The 13265-nt window shown below is 37.1% G+C and overlaps 2 protein-coding genes across 2 annotated transcripts; both read right to left on the bottom strand.

The window, feature by feature from the left end:
- Positions 1–1612: 1612 nt before the first annotated feature.
- LOC102229076 (troponin I, slow skeletal muscle-like) lies at positions 1613–4391 on the bottom strand. The gene is made up of 8 exons (XM_005802232.3): positions 4308–4391; positions 3292–3324; positions 3160–3166; positions 3009–3050; positions 2772–2903; positions 2604–2693; positions 2339–2515; positions 1613–1881 (listed from the first exon to the last, which is right to left on the bottom strand). Exons 2-8 carry the CDS (start codon positions 3306–3308, stop codon positions 1777–1779), a joined length of 570 nt encoding a protein of 189 aa, XP_005802289.2. The 5' UTR covers positions 3309–3324; positions 4308–4391; the 3' UTR covers positions 1613–1776.
- A 2274-nt stretch (positions 4392–6665) lies between these two features.
- LOC102222871 (cysteine and glycine-rich protein 1-like) lies at positions 6666–10885 on the bottom strand. Its single transcript, XM_005802208.3, has 6 exons — positions 10759–10885; positions 9965–10074; positions 9179–9347; positions 8828–8957; positions 8627–8720; positions 6666–7038 (listed from the first exon to the last, which is right to left on the bottom strand). Exons 2-6 carry the CDS (start codon positions 10071–10073, stop codon positions 6962–6964), a joined length of 579 nt encoding a protein of 192 aa, XP_005802265.1. The 5' UTR covers position 10074; positions 10759–10885; the 3' UTR covers positions 6666–6961.
- Between the last annotated feature and the right edge of the window lie 2380 nt (positions 10886–13265).

Below are 13265 nucleotides of genomic sequence, written 5' to 3' on the forward strand. Positions count from 1 at the left end.
GAAAACATTTGCTAGGAAGGTGGATCGGCTCTACAAATTGCTTTTTTTACTAGATGCTGCCCCCATGTGGCAAAACGAGCTCAAGCAAGATGCAATTCAGAGAAACTTGTCGTTAAAGGAAAACTGTTTATCTACCATCATTGGTGGCTATGCTAGCTAGACTGAGCATTCACAACAGGCTATGCTAGCTGCAGCATAGCACACAGCAAGGGGGAGGAAGGATGAGCAGTCACATGAGACTGTAGTTGACAATGGTATATCCCGGCTCCTGCCTCTGATTGGTTGTTTCTAGATTGGACTGGGAGAAGGCAGAGGAAATACATTTTTCACAAATTATCTCTCATGCCATACTTTCACATAATGGCAGTTTTAACAAATATGTAAAAAAAAAGTAAAAAAATACATTTTTTATAAATGTTATATACTGCAGCTTTAATTTCACTTAGGAGAGGGCAGGTCAGGAGGGACGTGGTAACAAGTATCTGTAATTTAAATGCAAGCTGAGGTGAAACTGTTTGGACTGGCTCCAGTCCAGACAGAAGGTTGTTTTTTATAATCACTATATAAAGATTGTTTGAATTTCTGTCAGTAATAAATATATTGTTTTGTTGTGTAATTGTAAAAAGAGCAAAGTCACAGAGAAATCCCTATAGACTCCCTGGAACGATGCTAATAGCTTGTCATTGAACACAGTGTTCAGTTTTTTCACTGGGACAGAGGTGAGGGGTTAGAGCTGCTGCTGGCCGACTCATCTGTTAAGTGTGGTAAAAGGTACAGGGACAATTACATATATAAATATGTTAGTAACTTTTTTTTCTTAATTCATTAGATGCTAGTGAAATGGAGGCAAACAGTACTCTGTAGCTAAGCTAACTATGCTAAATGGTTGATAATCTCAGTCTACCCATCTCTCTTGGAGAAAAACTGGGTTTCAAATGTTTTTTGGTTTGTCTGTTTTTTTTTTTGTTGTTTTTTTTAAACCTGACTTTATTATTTTTCTTAGCAGCATAGTAGTTGTCTGCCACAGTCTTTTTTGTCTTCTACTGTCTGCTGCTGAACATCGTCACTGTCAAGTGTCAAGCAGGAACGATGTGTGCTTTTTAGTCTGGGAGGAGTAACATTTAATTTTTATTGCTAAAAACAATTTCTTAAAATAGAATATGATTAATTTTGTAATTGACAGGGCAATGTATTGTACATCTGGCATTATGTAAATGCCAGTGGGTTCTTATTCAGCATAGAGACATTTCATTAGCCTACATCCATCCATACATCCGTTGTTTTATACTGATTTTGCTTGCAGCAGTGTGGTATCTGTCTCCTGTGGTAGATTGCCAATCCATCACCGGGCGAGAGAGAGATAAGACAAACAACTGTGCACATAGGAGTCAGATCAATTTGTGTCTGACTCCTCAGGACAAATTAGATCAGTGTCATCAAATTATTTTGTCTAGATATGATTATTTCATTTGAACTGGATCTTATGCCACTGACTGTAATGCTGACTTGGTTTTAAGTTTGTCAGCAACATTCTCCTTTAGAATAGAATAGAATTCAACTTTATTGTCATTGCACTGTCACAAGTACAACTATGAAAATAGACAAGACAGAATATATCAGGATTTGTTTATTTCATTAACATAGAAAAACAATTGTGAGAAGATACTCAGTGTAAAACATATACTTTTTTTGTTTTGCTACATTCAACACTCTGTGAACTGACAGTGATGTTGCTTCAGAAGATGAAAGCTGACTTTTTCTTCTGTTGCCACTGTTTTACTGGATCTGGCCTTTGGCTGCATCAAACATCTTCTTGCGCCCCTCCATTCCTGACATGGCCTCCACATTCTTCCTCCAGTCATTCACTTCCACTGTCTTTTCCTGCAGATTAAACATCACAGTTTGGCATTATGCACTAATCAGAAAATTTGGGAAAGTTTTGGAGAATTCAGCATCTTTGCATAGTGAAGTTACAACAGTAATTTGTAATTTGTTGATGTTTCTTTGATACTTCTTTGAATTTATGTCTTCTTTGTAGCAAAATGTCAAAACACGCACATGGGTCCAAGGCACTAGCAAATACTTTATTGTTAGTGCTTTGTGCCTTAAACTTTTCACAATAATGCATAACTACCGTACATTAAACTTTATCCATATTTTGTCTTCTGTATTTTTAAGCCTGCACCAGATGCCAAAAGAAATTCTTCTTTGTGAAGTCATAAATGGTAATAAATTTCCTTCCGATTGTGACTTGGAAAATTGATGTGAAAGTACAGAAAATATTGTTTCTTTGCACTGCTTTCTGTGTAAATTCTCTTGTATTTCAGTAAAGATGTACCTTTTCTGTGTCCTCCTTCTTCACAGATTTGAGGTTGGCTCTCAGATCCATGGACACCTTGTGCTTGGAGCCCAGTAGGGAGCGCAGAATGGCATCAGCGGAGACCCGGACCCGTCTCAGATTGGGCCTTTTGAACTTCCCTCTCAAGTCCAGCACTTTGATGTTCAGATCTTTAATCTGTATGGATAAATATTATGGCACTTTGAATTTAGTGTAACTTTGCTTAGGTATGTATAATGTACACTTTATGGTGCATCATTCTCACCTCTCTGGTGTTGTGCAAGACCTTGGCTTCAATATTATACCGTTCTTCATCCACTACATCTATTTTGGAATGCAGCTCTTCACATAATGCCTACACAGACAAAAATGTGTATGTATTTTTACAAAACTTGTTATTTGTGTAAACAAAAATGAGAACAGAAATATCTACCTTTAGCTCCTCCAGTGACAAACCAGTGAGTGGTGCTGGAGGAACTTTCTCTTCAAGGTATTTTGCTTTTTGCTCCTCCTTTTCTTCCATTTCCTGCTCCAGCTCCTCCTTTGCTTTTGCAACCATCAAGCTCTTATGAAGAATAGAGATGTTTTATTTATTAAAAGAAGAAACTAAAAGTTCTTAATCTTGTTTGTGTCAGAGAGTGAAGCTGCTGTCTATGCAAATCCTCCTTACCTTAAGCATGAGCTTCCTAGAGGCTGAGATTTTAGATTTTCTCTGCAAATATCAGATTTATGTCATAGTTTAACATTTTACTAGTCTGGTTTAACTTTAAAAATCAGTGTTTGTATTTGTTTTCTAATTAATAATATTTTCTTAATCTTACCTCTGGCCTGTGAACAAAACAGAAAAAATATTCTAAGTTAGTTTTTACAATCAATTTCTATTAATATGAAAGCTTTATGACTGTATAAAACCGATACAAAAACTAAAAATACAAGAAGAAAGCAATACTTACATTTTCTCAGGCATCATGGCTATTTTAATGAACCTACAAGACAAAAATACATTTGTTTTGTTTAGGAGAGCTTAAAAGTGGAGACAGTCTGGTTCTAGAGCCCCAGTTGTTCCTAATTATGAAGTCCAGTTAAGCCCTCGTATGCACCACACCACAGCCACCCTGGGAGTTTTAGATGGATGTGAACCGACATATCAAGCACCGTTGACCAAGACCGATTTTCTTACTTTCAGATAGTTACCTTTCTAAAGAACAGTCACTTATTCGTTAAATAAAACATTTAAATAGAATTTAAATGGTTCGATTTTCTCAGTCATTGTTCCGGTCCTCATGGGCCTACTGGACAAAATCACCCAATCGCCTTCTAGTGCTGATAACACAATCCTCCCCTCCGCTGGGCAAGGTGATGGCAGGCAGGGAGAAGCATGCAAAACCCCCAACGTGGGAATGTTTCCACATAGATTAGACTTCCTGCTTTCAGCCCCACTTTTCTGCTGGATAAAAAAAGACACAAATATAGACCAGGCCCCTCATTCTTGGAAGGCCATTTTGAGTTTAGGAATGCCACGTTGACTTCACAAAGAGATGTTGGTAGATTGGCAACAGGAATTTAAGTATAAAGTTTGAATGAATTCATAAGCATAACTCAAAAAATATTTTAATTGTATGAAGCATTTAAAATTATATAAATATTTTATCACTGATGGACATTGATTTTCAACTTAATCTATTTTTGATATTTAGATGGTTGATATAAGAAAACTCAGCATTAAGTATCTCAAGTCTTTCTAAATGAAAGTTTGTATTATTTTGTTGCCAATAGTTACATTTCATACAAATAAATAGTAAACAACTTTTGGTGGATTAGTCATGGTTGAAATAGTTTTTTGCATAATGTGTTTTCCAGCTAGATATAGTAAATATATTTGCACAAGCCAAACTGTAGGCACACATTCTTACCTTAATCTGAAATAAGATTATAATAATAAAAAAATAAGAGTTAATTTTCTTCTTACCTTAATGTGTTGATGCTACAGGAGCAGAAGGAAAAAGTGATGTAGAGAAGAATGAGCTAGAACATTTAACTCCTGCTTTTCTCTGTCCAGCCCATCCTGTTTATCACAGGGGTATTTAAATAGAAAACACACACACACACTAGTGCACCGACTACTAGAGTGGGTGGACTCAAGATAACAGTGTATGTGTGGCTTGTTGACACCACTGTTCTACTTTCACAATAACGTCAGTGAATAACTCTTTAGCTAAAATATGACAAATCAATTCTTTCACACATTCAGTGATTTTTTTTGACAGAAAATAATTTAATAATTTGCTCCTCTTATCTCTGAGATGGAAACTCTTTCATGGTCTGTATCATGCAGTCCCACATAATGTTGGCACTTTTTGTTATAAAACTCTTTGAGATTTCTTACATATACATAAAAAAACACTATATCGTTAGAAGATGTGATAAGAAAAAAATTATAGCAATACATTACAAATGACAAAATGTCCTCATCTTCTTTGGATTTGTTTGTGGGGAAAACAGTAGCATAATTTCTTGACTGTGAGAACACATCTAATAACTTAGATAAGTAATAAGCAGTGATAGGAATCTAAAAGTTGTATTTGACTGACTTGGCTGAATGGTCTTTGGCCTGAATTTGTTTCTGCGCTGCCGGTGAGTCACAATTTAAGTAAATTAAACAGTAAAGATCATGTCATCCTTAAATTTAATCATTGTTTTGATGCATTGCTTGTGTTTATGCAAGTCTTTTTATTTTTGTCTGTTTATTTTCCTGTGAAACACTTTGAATTACTGTGTGTATGACTGCTGCTGTACAAATAAACTAGCCTTTCCTATTTTAATAAAGTATTTAATATGCACAGTCTGAAAGAAATCCACACACAGAAACACACCCAACGTTTTCTGTCTGATTCTAAAAGATGTCAGCTGCTTCTAAAAGCGCCACCTCTTGGAACATTAGGCTGTAACAAGGAAATCATGTTTACGTGAAGCGTAGTTTACAGGAGCTTGGAAAAATACCATTGTCGCACATTTAGAAGCTGTTTGAGAGCCCTAAAGATGAGATTTTGTTGTTGTAGTTGTAGCTACTGGTAATTGAAATCCAGATATTTGTATTATTTGGCAGAAATAAACCCTCTGCTATATTGCAATGAGATAAACGTAGTCACAATTTCTGCTTATGAAATTTATAAAACTCCAGGATTTACTTCACTCTGCTGACATTCTATATGTTCTAAGGCTGCTTTGAACATTTGTTGATTTTTGGGGGGGTTAGTTCTCGGTGCTGTGACCTTATTCTGACTGACAGAATCTTTAACATGATTTTTCACCCTTCATCAGGAATGCTCAGGTCAAACAGCAACATGCTCTTTGATGTTCTGAGATTTACACTAAAAAAAAGAAGAGATCAAACTTCTTCACTGTTGCTGCTGTGTATAATTCATCTACTCATGTTGAAAGCTGCTCACAGATTAAGAAATTTCAAAGAATTATTAAAGACATTCCTGCGGTTTGACTCCAGCAGAGCTGTGTTACTTTAATTTCTGTGTTTGCACAGGTCTAAGCCATTGTAGCATTTTGGTTAAACTTTAGTCACAAAGTCAAAAACTAGTAAAAGGCAATCATTTGGAGGTTTGTTTACACCTTCTACGGCCCTTTAATGAGACGTTGTGTGTAATTTTAAACTTATTTTAAGAACTTTATCAATTTAAAGATAGCAGCAAGGGTGGAAGACTTCTCGATCAATTGTTTTACATTCAGTAACACAAAAACCAACCTGATGGTAAAATGTTCCTCTTGAAAGGGTTTCTGGTGTAGGCTTGCACCTGATGTGGCTCTCGCATGTGGATGTTGGTGCCAGAACCAACAGCTGCCCCCACCCAGACACCCACCTCCTCCACCACAGCTGCCTGGCACTTCGGCCAGTGTGCCAACTCTTCAGCACAACCAGAGATGGAGCAGAACACTAAGACTTTATTGTTCACTACAACAACTTGCTTTCAGTCACAACGTGGGTCAAAATTCAGAAGAGCCACAAGCACACTCAACAACTCAAACACAGATTTATGTGACTCGTATTCTTACGAGTCACAGGAAAATGGTGTCAAAGAAATATATGCTTGTTTTGCAAAACATAACTTTTTGTCAAAACATATGCAGATAATACTTTTAAATACTTACCCGTTAGCACACTAACTGAAAGGCAAAGCAATATGTGCAAGACTTTATTTTGATCACCTCAAGCATAACCTACTACCTTCAATCAGCGTTGGACATACATTGATTTCTATTTATTCATACTCACTTTAATATTTTCAATATTAATTAAAAACACCACATTTTCACATTGCAGCTATAATCTTTAATTTTCATACCACATCATTAAATACTGAAGTGAAACACATTATACTAATAAAAAAACAGACAAATTTCAGCTTTTTAAAGTGTTTAGCTCATGTGCACCTCCCTCCAAAGCACCCCAGTCTGCCTGGTAAGCGGGTAAAAAAAAGCCATTTCTTTTGTGAATCATTGCCGACTGCCTACAGCGAAAAGTGAAAGGTTAGAAATCGATGCAAAGACTCAGGAAGCTGCAATATCAGAGGACACCAGCTGTCAGTCCCTCGTTGGCTGCGGCCTCCGGCTTCACTGTGAATGAGCCAGAGCTCCTGCACCCTGCCCGAAACCGAAGCCTTTTGGGCCAAAGTTCTTTGCGTAGCACCCTGGGGATGAAATAACATGCAATCAAAAAATTAGGAGGATAATGATTAACATGAGCAAGATATCAAGAACTTAGAAGCCAGGCAAAGGAAACAGGTTTTTTTCTTTGTTCAATTAGTTCATGAATTATATAGATGCAGAGCAATACTGCAAGGTGACCCAGGTACGTCTTGCTGCAAGGCAACAGTATTACCCTGTTCCACCAGACCAAGAACTACACCTTGGTCTTGTCCTAAACTAGTTTCAGGCGTGGCGTCATCTTGTAGTGGTCATTCAGTGCATAGGCCACGTTTTGTGGAAAGGTTCGGCTTGTGGGAGGAGGATTTCACCTGTGAGAATGCCAGTGATGTAGAAAACATCATGTTGAGGTTCCTTCAGGTGTAAAAGATCTAAAACATCTGATAGTTTTAAGCTGTGTGGAAACGGCAAGTTATGTAGAATAAACAGCAAAACTACGGGCATCTAGCCTAGTGCTGTCTATGTTATGCTAGCAGCAACAATTGCTGCCATGCTTACGTTCACTCTTCTTATGATCAGAAGATGAATGAAGGGATACAATTTTCTTTATACATCAGTAGAAGAGACTTGAAAGAACATATGCTCAAAATATTTTATTTATATTTGTTTATTTGAATATTTTACTGACTTCCTATTGTACAGGTTTGTGACAGACATTTACCTCCAGCGTTACAGGCGGGTGGTAAAGAGGTTTGGTCGTGTGACCTTTCACACTAGATACATGAAATTGATATTGCTTAGAGTAGACACATTATTATTTTATTTTAAAACTTCAATTAGCTGCCAAAAGTCTAAACAATTCTAGAGCTTCCAGAAGTTAGAAAAAATGTCTGGCAACAATTGTTGCCGGTGGCATTAAACGGGTTAATAAGGAAAACAAATCCTAGAAAGGTCAGGTATTTACAAACCAAACTGCCACTTTAAGCTTTTGCAGTCCTAAAATCATAACTGTAGAGATTTCTGGACATTGAACACATAAATATCATTTTCTATTTTCACCTGATTTTGGCTCATTGATGAAATGACCAAATGAGGTCAAAGGTCGCTTGGCACATTGAGACAGTGACATCTGCAGGATGTGGCATTGAATCTTTATGTATCTAAAATATTTCTGAACACTCTTGTAACCATCCTTTGTTATAAAAGGTTATTCATGTCATGATTTTTCTTATTTTTTTCTATGTATAAATAGGTCAGATTTGTGTTATTTAGACTATGCAGTTTCCCACCGGCAACAATTGTTGCCGAGTATAAAACCTACATTTTCACTAACATAACCAACATAAAATGTAATAATTCATAAATATCATGTGTTACGGAGGTCCAAGCATTGAAATGCATGCATTTATTTTGCAGGAAAAGATTTGGGATTAAATGGGTTAATGGGTTAATTAATTTGTCAAAGGTCTGAAAACACATCTATTGTTGATACCTTCCTGGAATAAAAACAGTTTTCGCAAAAATAGTGTGGAAATTCTTTTTACTTGACTTAGAAGGACATGATAGATGATGCAATTTTCCACCTGACGGCTAATTAAATCACCATTTTACTTCCAGTTGAGGTGAACAGACCTTTGCAGTAGATCTCTCCGTCCCTGTCAGCAAGGGTCGTGGACTCCAGCCCTTTACCACACTTAGCACAGCGAAAACAGCCCTTATGCCACGACTGTTAAAGAAAAAAAAATGTTTTAAATTAAATGGAACAGTAAGCTAGCTTTCATATTTGCTTAGATTAAAAATTTAACATTGAGGTAATAGTTAAGATTTTCTTACATTGCCTCCACCAACAACCTTCTCTGCTGCATACACTGTTTTCCCACATCGTGGACACACTTCTGACCCTGCTGATTTCTGGGCGAATTTGGAGGCATTGGGATTATTTGTAGGTCGGTGAGGAGCTTGTCTATGAGGAGAAACTCATTTGTTTATCTTGCAGACATATAAAAATCCATTCAAGGAGGATGACTTTAACTGTTATTTTAATAGATTTCATAACTGACTTTACAATAATTATTGTAAACCTCTTTCCTTCTGAATTTTAACATTTGAGTCACCTGTTCTGGTTATGGAACTTTATGGTACACTCAGAGGTTAAATGGTGGGAGGAAATAGTATTTTGCTCACACTTCAGGTTTGATTCCAAGTCCTTCTCCTGTGTCCATACTCAGGGTTCCTGCTCCTCCTCCGAATCCGTAGCCTTTTGGTCCATATTTCTTGCCATAGCACGATTTGCAGTAGATCTCATCTCCATGCACTGCCACAGTCGTGCTGTCCAAGTTCTTTTTACAGACCACTTACATCAATAGGGGGGGGAAAATGTCTTTTTTAATTATTTTTTTTAATTGTCCAATTGTTGGCAGGCATTTATTATAAAGTATCTTCTGAAAGGTTATTCAAAAGCAATCAATATGGTCGAAGCCTTCTGAACCAATTTTTTGTGACAGAAAAAAATAATTTAAAAAACTGTATAATATCACTGCTGTCAGCCTATTCAGATGATATCTGTGATGTGCAACCTTTTCTCCATATAAGGAAGGCCAAACCTTTGTCATGTTTACTCTAGATCAGGAGTGCCCAAAGTTGGCCCTCGAGGGCCGGCATCCTGCATGTTTTAGTTCCCTGGTTTAACGCACCTGGATCAAATGATGGCTCATTAGAGGCCTTAGGAAAATACTGATATGCCGAGAAGGTTGTTAGTACCACCAGGGAGAGAACTAAAACATGCAGGATGCCGGCTCTCGAGGACCGACTTTGGGCACCCCTGCTCTAGATCCAAATAAGGCCAGAGATGCCCGAGTGGAAACCTGAGGATGCTCGTGCCAAATACTTTGCATTCCTGCATGTTATTTGGTATGTGTGAAAGGAGTCAAAAGAAGTCATACAGATTACTTGTGAATTATAAGTACTTACTGCACAGAAAACAGGATTTATGCCAGCTCTTCCCTTCACACTGCACTTCCTCAGCAAAGTAGACAGTTTTCTGGCAGCAGCCACACTTGTTTCCTCCTCCAAAAGGCATTCTGCAAACATAGAACACTGGCTTGTGTACATTCCTCACTCATTGTATATCTGATGTTCAGATTTGTCAGATTCAGCAGACAGAGAACATCTGCAACACTCTGGGTTTGATACAGTGATGACTATAAAAGGAAAAGTGTCGGATTGCTTTGATATATTGCATTCTTTTCCATCCCTTTTGCTTGCGCCTGCCGGCAGCAGTGGATATCTCAAGAGCTATTCAGGAGAATATTGTAAAATGCAAAAAAGCTGTCAGCATGACACAGATAGGACAGAAACAACCTGAATAGGCTGTCAGACTACTTATATTCTAGGTTAGGGTTTCTTTTCAGTTATTTTATTGAGGATTACATAAAATATTGGAAAATATTCAGAGTGTGAATTGCCAAATAGACAATTCCCCCCTATAATTCTCTAAATAAACAAGAAAATTTAGTTAATTTCTAATTGCCTGATAATTACCATGTAATTTCAAAACAAACAGCAATGGTGTTATATGGATATGAAGAGCAAATCTTTTAACATCCATTCTAACTTCAGCAACAAAAACTCCCTTAATTGCTTTAAGCTCAAATGTAAATAGCATACATGACATATTAAACACTTTTAGGAGGCTGTAGCAACATATGTAGAATACAAAGAAGATAAATATAAAAGCCATAATAGTTGCTCATGTCCAAACTTACCTGTCCTGAAGTAAAAGGCTGCAACTTTCTGAGTTTTTTGCAAGACCTAATAGACAACAGAGTTGAGAAGAAACATTTGGTTAGAAGAGGAGAAGATGAGGGCGGCTGTGAGGACACCAGCCTAAAATAAGGGAGGAGTCAGGACAGAGAGGCACAGAGGGAGAGGTGGAGGGAGGAAAAAAAGAGGAGGAAGATAGTGGGTGAGGTCTGAGGAGAATGAGTAGAAGAAGTTTTACTCCTTGTATGAGTCTGTTTGAATTAATAAGTCATTGAAATTCCAGGCTGAAAACCCCCCAAAATGCTACAACAGCAGATAAAACATGTATTTGGCATCATGGGTATAAAAAGCAGAAATCAATTACCATAAGCTGTTGTAATACAATCACAATCCAATAGATAAATGAATAAAGGACACAGGGGAGTTTTACTTTAAACAAAAACAATTTACTAAGCAACTATAGCCTTGACTGCTCCTAAGAGACATGTTGGGTCAATATTCTTCAAAGAAAATTAGCAAAGCCACAAGCTATTTTAAAAGTCGGAGGTTCTTCAGTCCTGTTTTTCCATTTGTTGGCGTCATGTTTAGTGGAGAGAGTCGATGGAGATGAGTTTGGAAGTTTTAATAAGAAAAGTAAAATTAACTTACAATGTGTCAGAAAAAGCCACAGGGCCTGAGATATGAGAATATACAGAGAAAGATGAGGGAGACAACAACAAAATCCAGCAGTGAGTGACAGAAAATGAGGAGCTTAATACAAGGAAACTTGATTACTGGAGAAAAAACAGGTGGCTGATTGGAAACAGGGTGCAGCTGTGAGGAGAGACGGCATGTTAAGCCAGAATATATAATATTCCAACTACATAATATTCATGACTGCTCTTTCACACATATGTAATGTGATGTTTCATACATTAGTCATCTGTCTGCAGGAAAATTTGTCCAGTAGTTTATCCAGTGAGTTTAGCACAATTTAGTCAGGCTTACTGTGAGTTCTAAGGTGAACAGCAGATGAACACCACAGGAGAAAATGAGTTTTCCTTCATTTCTTTTGCCTCTGTCTGCCCCAAACTTCCTGTACAAGTCAGAGTGCTGTCATCTGCAAAAACACTACAATGAAACTGCAGTTGTCTTGTGTTTCTGAGAGAGACAAAGAACTGAATACACAGAACTGGTGGACCGCTTTGTGTCATGGTGTGGAAGCAGTTATCTCATCGTAAATGTGAACACAACAAAGGCGATGCTTGTGGATTTGTAACAAGAAAATTTTTTTTGGCTTTTTGTTGTTTTTCTTTTTTGTTCATGTTTTATTTGTGGTTGGTAGTTTCCACTTATTCTGCAGTCATTAGTTGGAGTAGATGCATCAGTATGGAAACTCTTCTGGAGTCTTGATAGTTCAAATAGTGCTTTTTAAAAGGAAGAACATAAAGGACAACCTGAGTATAGCCTTCATGAGAGTTTTTGATAGATGAGCTTTGTTGGATCCTTTTGATCTTGGACTGTGATAGAATATCCTTTCTGTCTGCAATAACAGTGTCTTTTAAAAAACAAAAACTTGGATATTCAGAGCTCCTCCAACATGTTTTTTCTCAACAACTATTTATTCATTATTATTATGATTATTCATAATTTAATTACATAAAGGAAAACATCAATGCTAGAACTAATGATTCTCTGCAAGTAAGACGAGTCAAAGGAGACTTATACCTTCTTTTAATAAATGATAATAAAATGTTAGCTTAATATAAAGAAAGATTATGGGAACATGGTAAGCTACATAAAGGTAATGAATCAGTTTTTACATGACACATTTATTCTTTTGTCCATAAAAACTGACTTCAAACAATAGCTAAAATATTTAGGATTATAACCCTCAAAAGCAAGGTCTGAAGTCCATTCCTGAAATAATAATATGCTAGGTATAATATGCTTCTAACAATAAATTAAGGAATGTTGATATGAATGTGTTTTTCTTTTCTAGTGTAAGAAGTATAAAACCAATTCTGCCAAGTGAGCTGCATTTGCTGCAAATGCAGCAAATGAGGAAGAAAATGAACTACTTCAGTATGAAAAGCATTTCAGGCATTTTGCTGGTGATCTTCTGCACTGTGACATTCAACAACAGTGCACACAGGCTTTCACCATCATTCTCTTCTTATTGGAAGCATTGCACATGTGACCTTTCATCATTTCATTGCCCCCCTTTTTTTCCAAACAAAAAAGAAAGAATAGAATCTGTCTCTTGGATTATTTTTCTCGTTTTACTTTGTCACTCAGTAAAATCAAAGTGTATGATGAGTTATCCTCCAACGAAAATGACGATGAGGAGGGATAGTTGGCAGAGAAGGATGCTGTTTGGTGTGTCTTCCTCCTTCTCTGAGCCCTCCAGGCTCTTCACCATCATAGGAAGAGACAATGATGAACTCAAGACGCCTATTTATAGCCTGCGATGGCCAACACTAGCCCCCTGTCTCTGCTCTGTGGACATCCGCCTTGCTTGGTTGTAGAG

Source organism: Xiphophorus maculatus, chromosome 20 (assembly GCF_002775205.1).
Source record: "Xiphophorus maculatus strain JP 163 A chromosome 20, X_maculatus-5.0-male, whole genome shotgun sequence".
Taxonomy (NCBI): domain Eukaryota; kingdom Metazoa; phylum Chordata; class Actinopteri; order Cyprinodontiformes; family Poeciliidae; genus Xiphophorus; species Xiphophorus maculatus.

What these genes read in the sequence shown, in the direction of transcription:
- LOC102229076 (XM_005802232.3), bottom strand. An exon ending in CTAGGAAGCTCATGCTTAAG is followed by an intron (nt 2,904 to 3,008) that starts GTAAGGAGGATT and finishes ATTCTTCATAAG; the next exon opens with AGCTTGATGGTTGCAAAAGC. An exon ending in TCTTGCACAACACCAGAGAG is followed by an intron (nt 2,516 to 2,603) that starts GTGAGAATGATG and finishes TTATCCATACAG; the next exon opens with ATTAAAGATCTGAACATCAA.
- LOC102222871 (XM_005802208.3), bottom strand. Translation starts at nt 10,073, where the DNA reads ATGCCTTTTGGAGGAGGAAACAAGTGTGGCTGCTGCCAGAAAACTGTC. An exon ending in CTTGGAATCAAACCTGAAGT is followed by an intron (nt 8,958 to 9,178) that starts GTGAGCAAAATA and finishes TTCTCCTCATAG; the next exon opens with ACAAGCTCCTCACCGACCTA. An exon ending in CGGAGAGATCTACTGCAAAG is followed by an intron (nt 7,039 to 8,626) that starts GTCTGTTCACCT and finishes TTTCATCCCCAG; the next exon opens with GGTGCTACGCAAAGAACTTT.